Raw genomic sequence first — 20,673 nt, 5'->3', positions numbered from 1 at the left:
TTTTGTTTTAAGCCACTTTGTTTCTGTCATTTGAAATGGGAAAAAAACAAAGCCCAAAGACAGCTCTCTGAATTCTAAATCCCTCGGCCAGGCAAATCCCTGCTTCCACTCCAGAGGCCAATCTGGGGACATCTGTGGGGTCTCCATCCTGCTGGGCTTCTCTGGAAGATCTGGAGTCATTCGGCACCTCTGAGAGGCAAGTCCAGAAGAGTCGACCTCATCTACTTCTAGAATGTTCTGGAGAGCTGCAAGGGACACAGAAAAGACAGGCAGGTTGGGACAATGGACTTGGTGATTTGCCTGTTGGTCCATTCAGCCAACCATCGGTCTTTCATCAGGGATGCATCCATCCATGTGCCACCCACACCTGTCCACCCAACATGCACAAAGTTCTGCTTTATGGTAGGGACTGAGAATACAGAGAAGAGAAAGATGCCGTCCTTCTCTTCCAGCAGCTCTGAATCATTCAGAATCCCAGCTCAGATGTGTCAAGACTGGACTGCCACCTCTTCAACCCTTGGTCATTACAACAGAAAAGCAGTCCACACCCATTAACTTCAAATGATAAGGGGAAGGTCCATCTGTTTTGCTCATAATTTTCCTGTGTGCTCAACTGAAATTCCATTAGTGTGTCTAATGGGCACCTGTTAAATGAAAAAGTCTTTTAAATAAGTAATTGATTTTATTTTCCAAGGTAGTAAGCTTTGGTGCTAGCAGAGGGGAAGTGGAAAGATTGTCACCACACATGGTGCCTGTGGAAGGGGGGCCTTGGGGAGATGGGGCACCCAGGACTTTCCCTCCCTGGATCTGGGCAGCTCTGCTCTGTCTCCTTCTCCACTCCAGCCAGGAACCAGTCCATCCAGTAAAATCCTCTGTTCATCCCAGAAGAAGCCTGGGCTTGCAGCCCATAGGAGCCCGAGCAAGGTGCTCTAGGCAGGGGGAACTGGTGATTGGGGGAGGGCAGGTGGCTTCGTTTTGTCCTGTTGTTAATTTATAGCCTGGCCTGCACTCTGGCCATGCTCTGGCACCGTGCTTGTTCCTTAGTGGCTGGTCTGGCAGCTTAACATGGCATGGGGGCTCGTGGGCAGCTCTGGTTTCAGGGCTCTCTGCTCAAGTCGTGCTCTGGGGGGACAATCATTCTCTAGCATCTGTGAGGGAGGTATTGGGCTATTGGAAAGACTGGCTCACCTTTGTTTTTAAAGATGGCTGTGGACAGCTCAGGTGCCCCTCAGAGCAGGCCAAGTGGGAGCGGCCCTGGGCTATGCTTTCACGGGCATGGCCCGGATCTAGGTGCCAGAAGGCCCAGCCAAGGGCGTGGGGGACCCTAAGGCCAGTGCAGGCCCTGCCTGCCCCACTGCAAACTGTAAACCTGGTTTTATTTAATGCCTTTTATCCATCACAAAGTACTGCTCCCTCCCCAGTGTACTTCTTTCCCCAGGAAACAAGATGGCAGCATAAGGACTGATCAGCGACTGCTGTCACAACCTGGTCACCTCCTGAAGATCTCTGGCCCCCAAGGCCTCACGGTGGGGATCAAATTCCAACAAGAGCCTGGAGGGGCCTCATGACGTAGCGAGAGCAGAGTCTGGACAGGAACTGCTCCCTCAATGTGTGACATGGCCTTGTGGCCCTGTGGCCTGCATCCGAGGAGGCAGACGGGAGGGTTGGTGGGTGCCCAGCTGGCAGCGATGCAAAAATGTACTCTGTGAACAGCACAACATGCCCTTCTGGCGGATTTCCTGCCTCGCTGACCTGGAGGCGCTCAGGCATGCGGTGGAGCTCCAGTACCTATAGCAACACCTGACACCTGCCATTGCCACACCCACAGGGCCACTATATGCCCAGCCTCCCCTCTAAGCGCCCCAAAGGCCTGGACACCGGACCCCAGGCAGAGCGATGCACCCTGAGGACTGTCCAGTGGCCATCGCAGAAACCGTCCAGGGGGACCCCAAAAGCAGAGGGACGGTGGCGTAGGGGTGGAACCTGCTTGGAGTCCCAACTTCTGCAAGATGCACAGGACACCAGATGCAGGCCTGCAGCCCCAGGACTACTGGCCAATGGACCTGCGCTGCAGAACTCACCCGCTGTGGTGTAGAGGGTCTCCAGTCCTGCTCCCCAAGGGAGTTGGGCTCTCTGGGATGGGGCTGGCTCCACTGGAAAGAGCACAGCTGCTCTGAACTCCTCCTTCCTTCCTTCCCTCCTTCCTTCCTCTTTTCCTCCTTCCTGTCCCTGCGCCACCATTGGGGATGAACCCAGGGGTGCCCACACCGAGCTGCACTCCCGGTCCTCACCATAGGGGTGACAAGAGCAAGGTAACTAGACAGCTGGCCAACTAGGAAATGGCAGAACATTTGGGCAGGTAGAGGATGGTGGATAACAATGTCTCGAGGGTAGTTGGGTGGACTGTGGGATGGAAAATCGCAGGGACAATCAGACAGTTGCATGGTGCATGAGGGCATGGCTGGAAGGAGGGACAGATGGCCACCAAGGTCATTGAATGGACACGTGGCATGGTGACGGAGTGGGTGCCTGTGAATGGATGGCCCAGGAGGTGACGCTCTCTAACACTGCCTAGAGCACCTGGCTCAGGCTCCTATGGGCTACAAGCTCAGGTTTCTTCCGGGATGAACAGAGGATTTTATTGGATGGACTGGTTCCTGGCTGGAGTGGAGATGGAGACAGAGCAGAGCTGCCCAGATCCAGGGAGGGAAAGTCCTGGGTGCCCCATCTCCCCAAGGCCCCCCTTCCACAGGCACCATGTGTGGCTTATATACTTCTTTTTAAAGGCATATTTCTTTTAAAATAAATTGATCTGGAGGGTGGATTTGACGTTTAGAGAGGCTGACTAAGTTGTTTGTTAGATGATTGAAGAATCACGAGATCCATCCTCATGTGCACACACTAGGTCCATGATTTGTCCGGAGCAGGCCCCCACCCCCTATGAATGGCAGCCACAGAACCCCCGCCCTCTCCCCATGCCCAAGATCACAGATGAGGGATTTTCTTTTTCATTAGCTTAATACTGTCTTTATTAACTGGGAAGCGTTCCTGGAACACGGATCTGCAGAGCATTCAATAAAAAGCACACACGTGAGTTAGCCCTGCCGGCCAGGCCCTGCCGAGTGCCTCTGGGATCCTTGCAGAGCCAAGAAACAGTCCAGGGCTACCACAGGTGCAGCCAGAGGCACAAGGGGGATTTGCAGAAGCATATTATTCAGAATGCTTCTGCGATTTGCAAATAGGAATGGACTAGCCAGCGATGGCCAGGAGGAGCAGGCTGCCTGCAGGAGGCAGAGGGAGCGCTCGCCTGGAGCTAGAGGAGGAGAGCGGGCAGGGCGCTTTGGGTGGCGGGTACCTTTTTGGCTCCTTGCTCCTCTTCCACGCCGACACCGATCACGATGTAGATGGCTTTCCTGCTGAACCTCTGCATTATCCTCTCGAAGCAGGTCTCCTTCCCTGTACACACGGAGGGAGGGAGGAAGAGACCTCCGTTCTGTTCCGTGAGGACCCGGGAGTGGTCATCAGCCCACGCCTGAGGCCGTCCTTCACCCAGACAACCAGCGCTGGGACCATCCCCACCCTACGGATGGCAACGCAACCCCATGGAGGACCAGCACTTGCTCAAGCCCGGGCGACATCAGGAAGAAGACTCGGGGTAGCCCGAGGAGTCGGTGCACTTTCTGCAGCACCCCATGCAGCACCCAGATCCCCAGCTGGGGCGGGGTCCAGAGCACCTGCCCCACCAGCGAGGCCCTGGGTGACCCCAGCCGCTCCAAAAACCAAAGCAAAACCAAATCCCCAAACCCACAGATAAACAAACAATATTTTATATTGTTAAATTACCACAATTACATTTTTGAAAATATCATAAAGTAAGAGGTACCAAGGACACCTGCGTAGAGGAGCCAGGGAAGAAAATGAGAAGGCCCCCAAGGTTTTGTTTGCAAATGTTAGTCTAATAACCGTTTTGGCCTGAATTGCAGTTATTTTTAACTCAAAGGCTCCTTTTAAGTCATGGTCAGACTTAGAAAATCACTACAGGCAAAAAGCAAAGAGCTGCTCTACACTTTGCTTCCAAAGAACTAGAGATCGATTTTTTTTTTCTTCTCCAGAAAAAAAAAGTTAAGAATTTCTGGTCAAAAACACGTCCACTAACTAGCTTTATTTTGTATTCATATACATTTCTAGGTGATATGAGAATTGAAAAAATGCCAGGCAGAGTGGAGCACACCTGTAACCCCAGCGGCTTGGGAGGCTGAGGCACGAGAATCACTAGTTTAAAGCTATCCTCAGCAAAAGCGAGGCGCTAAGCAACTCAGTGAGACCCTGTCTCTAAATAAAATACAAAATAGGGCTGGGGGATGTGGCTCAGTGGTCCAGTGTTCCTGAGCTCAATTCCAGGTTACCCCCACCCCCAAAAAATCAGCTCCCCACACACAAAAAAGAAAATCAACATTCCCTGTCATAAAAAAGAAGATAAGTGGTGCAAATCAGCTGCTCATTCTAGTCATGCAGGAGGAGAGCCCTCAGTTCCATTCAGTGCTATTAATTTCCTGTTATCCAATTCTAGTTGTCCACCCTGGTGAAAGGGCTGTGAGGGTCATGGACAGGTCAGTAAACCTCCTGGTGACCTTTTCTTGGCTGCCCTGTTCCCAGGATGGGAATTCAGCCCCTGCCACCCCCGGCCAGCACCTGCCACCCTCCGCCAGCCCCCCTCTGCCCCTCCTTCCCTGAAGGCTAGCTTCACCCTACCTGTCTTGGTGGCACTGTAGATGAGCCTAGTCAGTACAGCAGGACTTTGGCCAGGGAGGGATCAGTTGGGTGGTGGTGACCAGCACGTTGACACAGTTGGGCCTGAGGAAGGAAACTGGGGATTAGAACTCAAAGGTACCCAGGCCAGGCCACCCCACCCTGCAGCAGGAGCCTGGAGTTGGAGATGACTCTCTGGCCATAGTCAGGTGTGGGTGAAGCCCAGGGATTCCCCAGCTCTTCCTGTCTTCAGGCCTCCAGATGGTTGATGTTAACATGCAACATGGGTGTAGTACTTTGCTTATTTTTAAAAACGTTTTTAGTTGCAGATGGACACAATACCTTTATGTATTTACTTTTATGTGGTGCTGAGGATGGAACCCAGGGCCTCACACATGCTAGGCAAGTGCTCTACCACTGAGCCACAACCTTGCTTATTTAATAGCAAATGTTTATTGCTAGATCAATGTTTTTGTATAATTAGCTGCAAGTGTCTAGGTGATGTAATTGGGTCACAGGGACTGAATGTAGGACCATAGGGAGGGTGGGGGCAGGGGCAAACTGGAGAACAAGTGCCAGTTCTGAGCTCCATTCTAGGCCTTTTTATTTTATTTTGAGACAGAGCCTTGCTAGGTGCTGAGGCTGGCCTTGAACTTGCAGTCTTCCTGCTTCAGCCTCCTGAGTCACTGGGACTGCAGGTGTGGACCACTGTGCCCAGCCCCTTCTGGTCTTTGGAGAGAATCCAGAACCCTGAGGCCTGCTGGACCCCAAGAAGTCTCTGCCTCTACTTGCTGGGCTATGCTATCGGGGCAAGGCAGCCACTGTGCCTCCCACAGGAAGCTTAGGAAAAGCTGCTGGAGGCATCCAGCTCTCCTATGTGTGGGAGGTGGAGCCACCACTGTCTCCTGGAAAGCTCAGTGGTGCAGAGTGAAACAGGGCTCCTACTTGCCAGGAGTTGATGAGGTTTAGTGCCTTCAGGGAGTGCATGAGCCAGAGATATGTCAGCGCCTCCAGCTCCACTCAGAGCTGTAGCCAGGTCTCTCTTTTGGGAGCCCCTATCAATCCTGCAGAGAAAGGAAATACAGGTGCCATGGTTATATTAATAATGGTAGAGGGACAGAGTTAGGGAAGGGGAGTGAGCTACTATACCAGGAGGACTCAACCAGATGGCACCCAGTGCCAACTTCAACCCAGCAGCCCCTCCTAACCTCTCCTGGGGTCACCTGATGGGTTGATGAATCCATCCACTGACCGATACTTTCACCCTCCATCAGGCCATCCATCCACTCATTTATCTACTCAGCCATCCATTCACCATCCATCCATCCATCCACTCATCCATCTGTCCATCCATCATCCATCCATCCACTCATCCATCCATCATCTATTCATCCATCCATCCATCCACTTACCCATCCATCCATCCACTTATCCATCCATCCATCCACTTGGCAGGGCTGTGTGTGCAGGGACAATGACCTCGCTGTGACACAATCCTGCCCTGAGCCTGTGCTGTCTGCCATCACTGTCTCCACTGGGTGACCCACCACCGCACAAGGCCCCGCAGGATCTAGACACTCTCTTCCCATCCCCCACCTTGAGCCCTTCCAGCTGCCCCCGCCTCTTTATCTTCCTGAAAAGCAGAAGAATCGATGTTCTCAGGGATTTTTCATTTGCTGTTTGTAGAGGAAACACAGTGATTGGCCTCCCACCATCCATCCTTCTTTTTAGTAAATATTAAAAATTTTTAAAATCCTCATTTGTAATAAAACCCTTGGTTTTTAAGGGGCTGGTGCTCTCTAGGCTAAAAGTCTCCATTGCCAACTTCTGCTCAACTATGTGTGCTCCTGTGATGGAAGTTTTGGCAGGTGAGCGGTGGAAGTGCTATGTGACTTCTTGGAATTGTCAAAGAGAGGACAATGTCAGGCACAGGCTCCAAGTCCACCCTCGGCCTCTGGGATGTGACTCCCAAGTGCCTCCTGTCCAGCCTGTGTCCTGCAGTCACCCCTTCTGAGCACCCCCCCCAGGGCACCCTAGGGTCTGTGCTAGCCTCTGGCTGGAGGCCAGGGTCCTGCACCTGGCTCATTCTCTGGTGCTGAAGTAGCTGGGGGGCAGGGCTGGCTCTTGCCAGCGGTGGTGCCCTGTTGACACCAGGGTACCTCACCCCAGCTTGGGGAGAACAGAGCAGACTGACAAAGCCCAGGGCATTTCCTGGGCCTTGATGTGGCGGGGGAGCAGAGGGCCTCCACTGTCTCCATACCCAAGCACACGGCTCCCTCCTGTCGAAGGCCCCACAGCTAGGATGTGTCAGCATGGGGCAGAGACGGGTCCTGTCCAGGATGAAAACCGACTTTCCTGGTCCTGGGAATGGAGGGCCCAGGACATGGCAGACCCGGCCCTGCTGTCTTAGACCCTCGTTCACCTCCAGGTGCCAGGCCATCTGGAGACCCTACAACCTCTTGAGGTTCTCCCATTGAGAACCACTGGCCTGGAGAATCCTTGAACTACTAACCCAGGACCTGGCCTTTGCCCAGCAACCCACCTCCAGCCCCCTTCAGACACCTCCTTCAGGTGGCAAGGAAAGGCTGCATGTGACAACCCGAGGACCCTAAGCCTCAGGCAGCTGCAGCCAGACCCAGAGAATCAGCCAACCCAGAGAATTGGCTGTGGACATTCTTGAGTGAGGGAGACAGGGAAACTTGTTTGGGAACCAGTGGCTCCTGGTGCCCCATTGTTACTGAGGGAATCATATTAAAGACACAGATTCTGAGTTAGTGGCCTGGAACAGGGCCTGGGGTTGTGCATCTCTGTCCAGCTCTGCACTGCTCTGGACCCAGCCCTGGCCCTCAGGCCGCAGGGCCCCAGCATTGCCTGGATGCCTGCTGGAGAACAGACCCTGGCCCAGCTCTTGAGTTTTGGATCAGCAGGTGTGAGGGGGCACAGACCCTGCATTTCTCATGAGTCCTCAGGTGGAGGCTTCTGGTGAGATCAGGAGGAGGAGACTGGCCCCTGAGCAGCAGGGATTTGCTGAGAAACTTGGGGAATGTTTATTTTAAAATCGGGAAAAACATGACCTGGAGTCCGCAGCCTTTCCAAGGAAGGGAAAATGCCCGACCAGTCCTCTGGGGTCCTCTCCTGCCTCTGGAGCTTACTTCACTTGGCCTTGGTAAGTTCCTACAGCTGCCTTTCACCTCGGACTCTGCGAGTCTCATTCTTTGAATTCATGAAACAAAAAACCCAGCCAACTCCGGGCTCAGTAATGCTGCCATGGGGAGCACCTTGGTGAGCCTCAGGTCCAGCTAGGGGTACTCTACCACGCCCAGCTTATGCTCTGGGGGCCCTGTGTTCAGGGACAGGAGGTGCCCTCTGTCCCAGGCTTCCTCCCCCTCAAAGTCAGGGAATCAAATGCTACCGGCTGGTCCTGGGGACTGTCGCTGCTCTCCCACTGCCCAGTCCGTTCTGTGGAAGTCCCTGCACTCACCGCCCATGTTGTCCCAGTAGGTGTTGTACATCTCCTTCACCCGCCGGTAGTGGAAGGCCAGATTCCACATCCAGTCCACACCGCCATACACCCTGGTGCCTAGGCACAGGCCGGCCCCCGGGGCTGCACTGTGGAAGCCATTGGTGGAGAAGTTGTAGGTGCTGGGGAGACAGGTGAGGGCACAGCGGGATTAGTGTCCTTGCACTGGGAGACACAGGGCCTGAGGACCCACGGGTGGATCTGGGGTACCTGTGCACCCCTGGATGATTTCAAGGTACCACATGAGCACCTGAGAGGAGCAGCACTGGCACCCCAAGAAGGCCGTGTCTCCTGCTCCTCTCTAAGCAGCCCACACCCCTTTCTTCTTTATCAACAGAGCCTCTAGCTTCTTCGGGACACAATGGCTGCCCCTGAAGGCAGTGGCCAACCCAAGAAAGACTCTGTCCTCTCCCTTTGGAATTCTGAGCTCCAAGGGAATTCTACAATAAACAGCTGTGATCGGATCATCCTGATGAAAGAGTCCAGTTAATCCCCACTACGGGGATCCCCAAGTCCCCCTGGGAAGACCTGGCCCCACCTCTCCTCCCTCCCACAGCCTTTCTCCCAACTTTTGTCAAAGGAGGCGCACTCCGCTGCCCAGTTGGTGCTTTGCAGATATGTACCTCGACCTCCAGAGAAGCATGTTAGGCTAAGGAATTCTCTGTGTGGCCAGGAAACTTTAGAAGTGACAAAAAAGTGGCATTTCCAAAGGTCAAGGAACACATCCCACATAAAAGGGGGCAGAAGCTATCCTCTGGGACCGCACTGGGCACTTTTCCAGCTCATTCTCTATCCACCAAGGAAGGGGCAGGACTTCTAGCCATCACAGTCCCCTGAGTCCAGACCCCAACTCCTGACCACCCTGCCACCCTCCCTGTTCAGCAAGGCTCCCATCTTGCCGGGACTTATTCTTAAAGAACTAACACTGCCTATTAATTTGGAGGATGACCTGAGTAGATGCCCAGAGATAGAGTCTCCTTAAGGAGGGTGGGGTGGGGTGCCCAGCAGGACCGAGGGGTCAGTAAGGTGGGATTTAATCCCACCTTAAATCTTGCCCATTGTCCCAGAGTGGGTCTCTGGAGCTGGGCTGCTCGGGTTTGGATCCTACCTTTCACCAGCTATGTGAGCTTGGGCAGGTGTCTTGATCTCTCTGTGCCTCAAGTTCATCAACTATGACAGGGAGTGACAGGAGAGTCTCTTAGGGCTCCCTCAAAGATGCCAGGGGTTAACCCACAGGAAGCATTGAAAGCAGGGCAGGTGCTCAACAAGGGCCCTGAGGTTGAGTCTCACTGCCAACTGAACCCCTGTACCCATCGAAAAAAAGAGACATTTGATGCTTGGTGCTGAGCCTATAGTAGGATCAATATAGTGAATATTTCCTGAATGATTAAATGGGGAATTTGACTTGGGGAAACACCCTCAGACGATGGATTCCTGGCACAAGATACCAGGCAGCGCAGCCCAAGGTGGGCTCCCAGCAGCTGCAGGGGAAGCACTAACCCCAGACCCTGGTGTCCCAATGTCTTGAGAGGGAGCCTGGCTCCCAGAGATGACTTCACAGAAATGACCCATTAACTCTGACCTGGCCTTATTTACACCAGGAATTGGGCCGCAGAATGGTGCTGCTCCTCACCAGCCTGGGGACAGATGGATGTTCTGGATGGCTGATGAGATTACTTCTGATAGTTCTGGGCTTTGGAGAGACTGGCAGAGCACCCGGCAGGGACTCCGTTCTGGTTCAGACGTGGGTGGGGATACGTCCACACCCGTAACCAGAACCTGCTCACCGTATCCAGGACGGCTTGGAGGTGCTGAGCTGTGATGATTTGGGGTTGGCACAGAGGACCTGTGGTTCTGTTTTGGTCACGTCTCCCCAGGGGCAGGCTTGGGACATTTCTATCTCACTCCTCTGAAAGCTGGCTCATTACCAAGGCAGCCAGTTACCAGATTTCCAGAAACCGTCTTAGGAGTGTTTTCCCGTGAAAGCCAGACTCACCACTTATTTGTTCAGAAAGTGTTTCTTGAGTATTGACTGAATGAATTTTTTTATATTAAAAATACATACCAGCTAACGAATATCATGAAGTCTCCAAAGGGACGTGGATCAAACTCTTTTTTTTTTAAAGAGAGAGTGAGAGAGGGGAGAGAGAGAGAGAGAGAGAGAGAGAGAGAGAGAGAGAGAGAGAGAGAGAGAATTTTTAATGTTTTTTATTGTTTAGTTCTCGGCGGACACAACATCTTTGTTGGTATGTGGTGCTGAGGATCGAACCCTGGCCGCTCGCATGTCAGGCGAGCGCGCTACCGCTTGAGCCACATCCCCAGCCCCTGGATCAAACTCTTGATGGCAATGATTTGAGGGGGGCAGGGGTGAGTTTTTATGGTATGCACCCACAACTCCAGTACACTGGGATGGAGAGTGAGTGACGCAGCAGCACCTGAGGTCAGAGGTGACAGAAGATGCTCCAGAGGGGGGCAGGGTTGTGCTTTGAGTTCAAAGGGGCTCAGGGTCCAGATATGGCTAGTGACAGGTGCATCTGGTCCAGTGACTAGCCCTCCCCTCCTGAGAATCAACTGATAGACAGTTCTGACTCCCCAGATTCCCACCTTAAATCTTGCCCATTGTCATCTGATGAGACATCATCAACGTGGATCTGGTCATAATCCTACGGGGAATTTGGAGAAGAGAAAGAAGAAACAGGCCTGGTTGATGTGATGGTGCCTTGCAGAGCTGGCTCCTCTAGCCATGGGGGTGGGTGAGCTGGGTCGGGAGCCCATGCTGGAGTCCGAGGCTGGGCTTTGCCACTGGGGGTAAGAAGTGTTCCTGTGGGGTCTCCTCTCTCTTTCTCTCTAGTTTCCTATTAGGCAGCTGGTTGGCCTGAGAGAGGTCGAGCAGAAAATTTATCATCCAAATTGAGACAGTTTTGCAAGGAAGAGGGGACTGCGGGTGATGTGTGTGACACTGAGTGTTGTAGGTGCAAACCTAGCCTCCCCAGCCTCCCAGCCTCCAGGAAAAATGGCAGCCCTGGCCATGATGAGGTGGAGGCCTTTGCCTCACTGTCCCCTCTGCTTGGATGCTCTACTGACTTTGTCTCCAAGAACCCCGTGTTCTCCCAGTGTTAGCTTCTGGAGGCTACCCTCTGGGTCCCAAAGTCTGTGACCATCACTGACTGAACACTGGGTCCCAGGCCTGCTGTTTCCACTACCCATGGGCCCCATGGCCTCCTGTCTTTCCTTAGTCCTCCTTGAGTGCTCAGTGGCCACCTGTACCCAGGGAGTTCTATACTGGATTCTTCACACATTCATTTCTACCATCAAAGAAAATTCTATGGGCAGTGCAGCTCTAGAAGGATACTTACCCTGGTAGTAAGTTCAGTCAGGGAGGAGCAGAGAGCTCCTCATTTAGCCTGCCCTGGGTTGCAAAACATGTTTTTGGAATGATGGGCAACAGGTCGGCTTTGGGGAGTTCTGTCTGTCCCGCTCTTTCCCACATCCCTGTGTCCGCGCTGTCCTTTGGAGCTGAGCTGTGGGGCATCTACTTGCAGGTACCCACAGTCTCTGCTGGGCTTGATTCACCTGTTACCTGGCCCATTGGCATCTGATTGGAGATCTCTGACTCATAGCTTTCGTGTAACTAGAAGGACCTTAGGCTCAGCAGGCCCCACGTGCTGGTGAGTTTGCATTTTAGGAGAGTGCTGACTTTACAGACAGGCCACAGAGAACACAAGACCAACAGCACATTCCCCAGTGCACTGGAAAAGCACCTCCCGTCCTTCCCCAGGCTCCACAGTCCTTCAGGGGTCAAATGGCTCGGCCCGGGCTGGGTTCCACGGGCTTTCCTTGATGTCAGGGGGAAGGCATTTGGGGAGGCTCTGTTTTACTCATTTGCAAGGGGATTGTTGGGGATGCTAAAGTGTGACAACAGTACCGATCACATTTCGGGCTTCATAAAATACCATGATGCTCAGCTAGACACTACCTCATACTGCACCATCTGACCCAGATCGAGTTACCCCCCCCCCCAGCCAGCAACCAGGGGCCTGGATGGTGCAAGGTAAGGGAGGCCCCGTTGGGAGTTTTGTGGAGGAGAATGTGATACCCCCAACTCTGCCGTCCCTTCCCCAGGCATGGGGAGAGGTCCCTGACACCTAGGAGAATCAGGGTACTTCTGCTCTCTCCTGGTCAAAGCGTGACCAACCTGTAGAGACAGACAAAGGGTTCCCATGGCCTTGACATGATAGCCGTGTGGTGACACGGTGCTGAGGACCTGCGGCAGTGCAGGCTCTGCCTCAGGAAGAAAAAGAAGGAAAAAAAAAAAACAGCCCTATCTGTAGTAAGAACTCCTCCCTCCCTGACCTTATTTTTCTTAGTGGCATGAACAGTGAATCTCACATCTGATGGACCCTGGTCCTGGTACCATACTGAGGGCCTGCATCAGCCCTGTTACTCAAGGCGCAGCAACCTGAGGTGTGTTTATGAGGGTCCAATACCACTTCTGGTGGCTCTGGTTTCTCTGTGGCCACTGCTGACCTAAGCTCTTGCTCTCGTCAGACCCTATGCAGTATCCTAGAAAGAGCATCTTGTCACCCAAAATGGAAACTTGCCCAAGGCTCCTCCCTCCCCTATGGGCTGCAGAGTTCCTGTCATTTGGATTCTTCATCCTCTGTGAGCTTCACACCCACAAGGCACCCTTTCCATGCCCCTGCTTTACAAAAGATCAAACTGAGGCACGGGGATGGGGGGAGCGGCCTGTGGAAGACAAGAACAGGTTGAGCACCTGTACTCTAAACATCCAAACTCCAAACCCTGATGGTCTCTAACTCCATGCAACAAATGGAAAATCCCAGCCAGGCACGGTGGTGCACACCTGTAATCCCAAAGGCTTGGGAGGCCGAGTTAGGAGGATTGCAAGTTCAAGGGAGCCTCAGCAACATATCAAGGGTCTAGCAATTCAGCAGGACCCTGTCTCAAAAACTAAAACAGGCTGGGGTGTGGCTCAGTGGTGAAGTGCCCTGAGTTCAATCCCACTACAATAATAATAACAATAAGGTGGCAGAATAAAATTCTAAAAATCCAGGCCTGGTGGCATACAGCTGAAGTTCCAACTATGTGGAAGGATGGGGCAGGAGTATTGCTTGAGCCCACAAGTTCAAAATCAGCTTGGGCAACATAGAGGCCCCATCTCAAAAGAAAAAAACAAAATAAGTTACTGTACAAAACAACCTTGAGTTATGTATACAAGGATGTATCAAATGCAAATAAATTTTGTGTTTACACTTGGATCTCAGCCCCAGGATATTCAAAATTTTAAAATTCCTAAGTCTAAAACACTTCTAGTTCCAAGCATTTCAGATTCTCCACACTTAGGAGAAGGAAAAAACTGGCCCATTAACCTAGGTCTCTCCAACCCTAGAGCCAAACTCTTTACCACAGGCAATGAAGACATATCCTGTTCTGGGAATTACAGCTTGTTAATAATGCCCAACTTTTATGCTTTTAGCTAAAAATACAATGAGTCAGGCACAGTACTACACACCTGAATCTCATGGACTCCAGAGGTTGAGATAACAGGATCACAAGTTCAAGGTCAGCCTCAGCAACCTGGAAAGATCCTGTCTCAAAATAAAAAATAAAAAAAGACTGGGGCCAGGCACAGTGGCACACACCTGTAATCCCAGCAGCTCATGAGACTGAGGCAGGAGAATAAAAGTCAGCCTCAGCACAAGAAAGGTGCCAACCAACTCAGTGAGACCTTGTCTCTAAATAAAATACAAAACAGGGCTGGGGATGTGGCTCAGTGATAATGCACCCCTGGGTTCAATTTCCAGTACCCAAAAAAAAGGGGGTACAGCTTAGTGGTAGAGCACCCCTGGTTCTATCCCTATTATCGCAAACACATGTGCACACGCACATGCACACAAACAAATCAATCTATTTTTAAATCTTTTTAAAATCTTTTGTTTTATACAGCATTTTGATCTTTCTTTTCTTTTTTTATACAGCAGTTTTCAAGACTGATCTGGGTTCTAATTGGTTTCTTCCACTCACTTCTGGCCTTAAATAACTGCCTAACTTTTCTGAACCACAGTTTCCTCATCAGTAAAACAAGGATTTTAAAAAAGGGCCAATATCAAAGGCCACTGTGTTATAAATGAGAAACTGTTGACTAACAGCCTGAAACTGCAGGTCCTAAATACACATTTATTTCTTCCTCCATGGATAGGTAGTGAGTCACACAAACATGGTGATTTAAGTTCTGGGCTCTCAAGTAGAAGGTAAGCACAAACTGGAAATGCCTTGGAGGCACCCACCCAGACAGGCTCCCTGCTGATACCAGCCACCCCAGGCGATGGAAAGGCTAGGGTGAGAGCCTGTGCCCAAGGTCTCTCCAACCCTCCGAGCTTCCCATGGTTGCTATAACAAACTACCATAAATTTAGTGGCTAAAAAATAATGCATATGTGGGCTGGGCACAGCTCAGTGGTAGAGGGCTCGTCCAGAATGCCTGAAGCCCTGGGTTCCATCCTCAGCACCACTAAAGGAAAAAAATAAATAAAGCAAAGCAAATATATTGTGGCTTCTATTACAGTTCCAGAGAGTAATACTCCAAAATGGGTCTCACAGGGCTAATGCCAGGGGTCAACAGGCTCTGTTCCTTCCAGGGAAAACTGGTTTTGTGGCCTCCCCACAGACCCGGCCTCCTGGCCTCCTGGCTGCACCTTCCTCTCCAGGAAGCAGCACAGCACCGCCTCATCTTCCTGACACCCTCCTAGCTCTGTCTTTGACTCTTCAGGACCCTGAGATTGCAATGGGCTCACAGGGACAATCCAGGATGGTTCTCCATATCAAGGTCATGAACTTCCTCTCATCTGAAAGGTTCCTCTGCCCCTACTGTAATACCTTATCAGGTGAACCAAAGCTAGGAAATTACTCCAATTCCCACTCCACACAAGCTGTGACCTCTGGAGGTTAACACTTAACACTTAACACTCTTAAATCCGTGTGTTAAGAGACTTAGACTTGCTGGGCATGGTGGTGCACATCTGTAAACCTAGCAGCTCAGGAGGCTGAGGCAGGAGGATCTCAAGCTTGAGGCTAGCCTCAGCAACTTAGCCAGGCTGTAAGCAACTCAGTGAGATCTTGTCTCTAAATAAAATATAAAAAGGGCTGGGGATGTGACTCAGTAGTTATGCACTCCTAAATTCAATCCTTAGTATAAAAAATTTAAAAAGAGAGAGAGAGATGAAGACTTGATTTCACTAACCAGCATATTTCTGGTCCGCTACGGAGCAGTCAGGGGAGGAGAGAAGGGCCTCCTGAGTAAGGTGGTCATTCAGGCCGTGGGTGCAGATGCCCTCGCCAGCAGGGGAGGAGGTCCAGGACCAAACCATGGGCAACTGCCACATGTAGGAGCCAACCGAGGGTGGTGGGGCAGGAGCACCCACAGTACTGGTGGGGAAGACACAGAGGACAAGATACAGGGTCTCAATGACTCAGGGTAGACCTGGTGAATGAAAGCACATGCCCGCCAGGCCCACAAGGCTTGGAATGTTCTCTGCAGCATTATTTAGGAAGCCCTGAGCTCAAGACCTTCCCAACGTCCATCAAGGCCAGTAGATAAACCAAAGTGGCACATCCTCACAATGGAACTCTAGTAAGCAGTAAAAAGGGACTTCAGTAACATTCTACTAAGTGAAAGAAACCAGATGAAGTAAGGTTCCATTTATATCAACTTCCAGAAAGGGCAAGTGTGTGGAAAAGAAAGCAGTCAGTGGTTGCCTGGAACTTATAAGAGGAATTAATGGGGACTTAGGGGTCAAGGAATTGTTCACAAAGTGGATTGCATGACTCTGTGGATTTATTTTTAAAAGAAAATCAATGAACCATAGCCTTACAACAGGTGTATTTTATGTTATGTTAAAGTACACCTCAATAAAGCTGTTTTTTTAAATCCTAGTGATAGAATATGTATCCAGATGAGCAGCTCTTCCTTCTCAACCTACTTCATCTGCCAGACTTCCTCATCTCCCAAGTGCAAGTACATCAAACATCAAAGCATCCCTGCCTGACCAGGCCACAAAACCTGGAATTATCATGGCCAGGTGAAGTGTTCGGTCGGCTGGTGCTCACTGCACCTCCCAGATAGCACAGGGCTTCCACATGCCTGGAGGAAATACTTGACATAGTTATTTATTTTCCTGAATTTGGTAAGAAAAGAACAATGAAGTTGTGACATTTCTAAATTTTCTACCATCAAAGGCAGGCCCTCCTCTTAACAAAGAATCCTGGAGATCCCCAAAGGCAAACCACACACACACACACACACACACACACACACACACACACACACACATAATTATTACTACCAGCCCCAGTAAATACCTAAGGCAAATTAAACATCACTGTTCCAAACTCTACATGCACCAAAGGTCAAAGTGACCCTGCCATTGTACAATTTACTCCCACTGAACAGATGAAAAACCCAGACCCACAGAGATGAAGCAGGCTTCCCAAGATCACCCTGCTAGTAAGGAGCAGAGCCTGGACTGGAACCCAGCTCCTTGAATCCTGAGTCCAGGCATCTGACACCCAGTCCATGGTGTTTCATCCAGAGGGACTCCACACCATCACAAGCAAAGGTCGCAGTGTCATAAAATGCTTCCCAGCAGACTGGCACAACCGCCTAGTTTCCCAACTCAGCCATTTCGACAGTCCTCGGTCCCCAGATGAGGAACCTTTCTCATGGGAGGAAAGAACCTTGGGGCCAGAGGCCTCAGCAAACAGGCAAATCTTGGGAAGTGTGAGTAACACTGTCCCCTGGAACATATGGCACATTTTTTCTGACTTTTCACCTAAATCCCAACCTACAGCATTTTCTATCTTTTGGTTTGGGGACTAGGGATTGAAACCAGGGCACCTTGCCACTAAGCCACATCCCCAGCTCTTTCTTTTTTTTCCTTTTGTTTTTGAGACAGGCTCTTGCTTAATTCCTAGGAAAGCCTTAGACTTGCTATGCTCTTGCCTCAGCCTCCCAGGCATAGGCCTCTGCTGCCAGCCTCCTCATAGCTTTATTATGAGGGACATCAGGCAAAATGAGTAGATTGGATCCACATTTATGCCTCCCTCACTGATTATCTCTGTGATCATTTGAACATTTAATATCATTACATCTTTGTCTACAAAATGAAGAAACTAGAAACTGACCTCAAAACCATGTTTTTTCTGGTGGGGATGGACACAGGCCGTTCATCTCAAGTGCCCAGGAGAGGCTGACTATCGGGCAGGAGTCTCTCCTTCCTTTAGCACACCCTCCCACCCTCACAGTTACATTCAGGAAGCCTTTGTTCAAAAGGTATTCCAAACACCAGAATTCCCACATTGAAATTGCTACTCTCCAAAAAATGCAGATTATAACTGAACTGGGGTTATATATATCTGTGGAGTGCAGGCCTAACATGCTCCAGGCCCTGGCTTTAATCCCCTAGCTCTACCCCCGCCCAACACAAAAAAAGGCAAATGCATAGCACTCCAGATACATGACTTGAATCTGAATCTAGATCACTGTTTAGAAAATAAATCAATTCTTAGGCTGGGATTGTAGATTAGTGGTAAAGCACTTGCCTAGTATGTGTGAGGAACTGGGTTCGATTCTCAGCACCACATATAAAAGAAATAGATCAATAAAGTCCATCGATAACTAATAAAAATATTTTAAGAAAAAAGAAAATAAATCAATTCCAAAAAAAAAATCAGTTCCCAAACTGGCAAACTCTAAAATGAATATTACCCTCCATTCCAATCCCAACCAGAAATCTTACTTTTTAAAATACAAAATTATGTACAGCACAACCTCCAGACCTCCACATGAGGAGTGCATATTTCTATTATCAATTAAGAATAATTCCTTGTGGGGCTAAGGCTGTGGCTCAGAGGTACAGTGCTCACCTAATATGCTTGGGGCATTGGGTTCGATTCAAATCATGTATCTGGAGTGTTATGCATTGGCCCCCTTTTTTTTTTGGTAGTGGGGGGATTGAAGCCTGGGCCTGGAACATGCAGACCCCGCCCCGCTGCGTTCTCAGTCATCAATGGGCATCACTCACACCGGCGTGGTCTGTGAAAATGCCCGTCTCCAGGTCCCACCCCCCAGGAACTCTGATTGGTGCATCTGGGCTAAGCCAGGGAATCTGCATTTTCATGAGCTCCCCCAGTCCTCATTCCCAGGTGCGTCTGTTCCAGGCCATGCCACAGCCCCTCAAAACCTCAACAGGTCACCTGCATCCACTGCACGGGAAAGCGGCAAGACACAAAGTAGCAACCCGTGCTCTAAGGAAGGAAACACCCATCAGTCTAGGATGGATTCAGAGAGTCCCTTTCCACAGCCCAGCCTGCCTCTTCCACACCTAAACTGCCCTCGCGGTCGGCCGCTGCGGGAAGGGCATGGCATTGGCAAATCCTGTCCCTAGCAGGGGACTCTTTCCCCAAAACTGGGGAGGGTTGCGGGGACAGTGTCGTCAATCCGCCAACAGGAGCCCCTCCCACCGTGTTGCAGCTGTCAGTTCCGGCCCACCTAAGGTCGGGAGGCAGGTGGTCTCCCCTTAGCCTCTACAGACTGCGACCTGGAGGCGCTGATGGGGGACCCCGCGGAGAAGGCCGCACCCTCCCCCCATAAGGCAGCACATCTGCGCTCGTGAGGAATGTTCCGTGAGCACAGCAAGCCTTCCTCCAGACCAAGTCGAGATTACAACTGCAGGGAGTGATCTCGAAACAATAAAATGAGGGAAAGGCAAGGAGGATTCTAATTCCGCACGCCGGTAAACAGCCTTGGGCGGGCGGGCTTCCCAGGTTTCCAGAGAAAGGTGGGCGAGGGAGTGAGGCAGCCAGGCGCTCTGGCCCAAAGGGACAGGCTCAGGCTGGGATGGCTTCAGAGAGTCCCTTTCCACCGCCTGGGCCGGCCCTGCCGCAGCTCATGGCGCCTGCCCGCGGCGCACAGCCAACCTGTCAGGCCCAGCTGGCCCGAGCGCTGGCACCCAGGCTCCCAGGCGCGCACGGACAAAGGAGGGGCGGCCCGCCGAGCCCACTCACCCGGCGCGGGGCTTGCTGTCCATCCCCTTCTTCTGGTGCACCAGCTGCAGCGGGGACGTTGTCAGTCTCGGTGGCGCAGCCCGCCTAGGCCGCCACGCCCCCCGCGGCGCTGGGCCGCCAGGAGGCGCCGCGCTGCTCCGGGGGAGGAGGTGGCAGCAGCGGGCGGGCCCGGCCCACAGAGAAGGGGCGAGATCTCGAGCGCCGGGCCACTCGCGGAGCCACCCGCGCAGCCCGACTAATGGACACGGGCGCATCATGAGCCTGAGCTCCGCGCTGCGCCAGCTTGCTCGGCGCCGCGACTGCCACGGGGGCGCCCAGGCTGTGTCAGCGCCGCTGGGGCAGCCTAAGTGTTCCCTTCCCAGGCCCGCTGAGCGCACCCACCCGGCCATGTGCCCCTGGCCACGCTCCGCCAGATGCGGGCGCCTTGCTGTGGCACCCCCAGCACCTACCCACCAGCCAGCCCTGCTCAAGGCCTACCCATCTCCAGCGATCAAAGTCACACCCGCACCTTTCCACACTCACCCCATCACAGGCACAGTCTTGTTCACACATGCACACATCCTGCCATGCTCAACCCCCAGCAACACCCCATATCCTCAATTACGTGCATTGCACACGCAGGCACAACCAACCACATCTCACCCCCTTTTGGTCACCCTAGTCTGTACACCTTACATCTCACACATGTGTGCCCCCAAGAATCATAATCACATGGGGACATACACTTTGGCACACTCAGCTTTTCAGACTCCCTCACCCTTTATTCACCCTGTCTGGATCTACACCCTCACTCTCCACTTATACTCCTGGAATTCACAACCTCACACACTGTCTCATTCATCGGAACACCCTCACACTACCTGGCACACTCTATACCCACATTCACTCGACCAGCCACCTCTTCGGACTTACACATGTGCCCCACACTCAGTCCTCAGACATGGAGTCAGGCTCTACCATGTGTCCTGTGATTCACAGTCACCCCCGACCCCTTCCACATCCACATTTGCACCCACATAATATCTGTGAGCCACAAAATTTCCAAAGGGCTGATAAAGTTTTGTGAACACAAGAAAAAAATAGTTTAGGAAAGAGGAAGGAGGTTAAGTCAATATGTAAAAAGCCTCAAAATGTAATAATAATAAATCTAAAACTAAAGCAAACTTTCATTTTTAATTTATTTTATTTATTTTTGAGTACCAGGGATTGAACTCTGGCATTTAACAACTGAGCCACATCCCCAGCCTTATTTTTGTAATTTATTTAGAGACAGGGTCTCACTGAGTTGCTTAGCACCTCCCCATTGCTGAGGCTGGCTTGGAA

General features: G+C 51.6%; 1 protein-coding gene across 3 annotated transcripts; it reads right to left on the bottom strand.

Moving 5' to 3' along the window:
• On the bottom strand, nucleotides 1-19,754 carry LOC110597295 (uncharacterized). Of its 3 annotated transcripts, XR_013432675.1 has the most exons (7): nucleotides 19,351-19,706; nucleotides 10,335-10,380; nucleotides 8,231-8,391; nucleotides 5,699-5,813; nucleotides 4,753-4,854; nucleotides 3,356-3,456; nucleotides 1-245 (listed from the first exon to the last, which is right to left on the bottom strand). XR_013432675.1 is itself a non-coding variant. In XM_078036046.1 (6 exons), the coding sequence occupies exons 1-3, from the start codon at nucleotides 19,737-19,739 to the stop codon at nucleotides 5,770-5,772; spliced, it is 594 nt and encodes a 197-aa protein (XP_077892172.1). In that variant the 5' UTR covers nucleotides 19,740-19,754; the 3' UTR covers nucleotides 1-245; nucleotides 3,356-3,493; nucleotides 4,753-4,854; nucleotides 5,699-5,769. The 3 variants fall into 3 exon arrangements, 2 of the variants coding, with proteins under 2 accessions (XP_077892172.1, XP_077892171.1); XM_078036046.1 differs by lacking the exon at nucleotides 10,335-10,380 and having other exon boundaries at nucleotides 3,356-3,493; nucleotides 19,351-19,754; XM_078036045.1 differs by lacking the exon at nucleotides 10,335-10,380 and having other exon boundaries at nucleotides 19,351-19,754.
• Nucleotides 19,755-20,673: the final 919 nt, after the last annotated feature.

The sequence above is a fragment of the Ictidomys tridecemlineatus genome, unplaced genomic scaffold, assembly GCF_052094955.1.
Source record: "Ictidomys tridecemlineatus isolate mIctTri1 unplaced genomic scaffold, mIctTri1.hap1 Scaffold_163, whole genome shotgun sequence".
Taxonomy (NCBI): domain Eukaryota; kingdom Metazoa; phylum Chordata; class Mammalia; order Rodentia; family Sciuridae; genus Ictidomys; species Ictidomys tridecemlineatus.
The sequence above is the reverse complement of the archived record's forward strand: the minus strand, read 5'-3'. Positions and strand labels throughout refer to the sequence as shown.

Excerpts from the sequence above, each read along its gene's own strand:
- LOC110597295 (XM_078036046.1), bottom strand. The coding sequence starts at position 19,739 with ATGGCCGGGTGGGTGCGCTCAGCGGGCCTGGGAAGGGAACACTTAGGC. Across the intron at positions 8,392-19,350 it reads GACAGCAAGCCCCGCGCCGG|CACCTACAACTTCTCCACCA; the intron begins GTGAGTGGGCTC and ends CTGTCTCCCCAG. Across the intron at positions 5,814-8,230 it reads CTACTGGGACAACATGGGCG|GATTGATAGGGGCTCCCAAA; the intron begins GTGAGTGCAGGG and ends CTTTCTCTGCAG.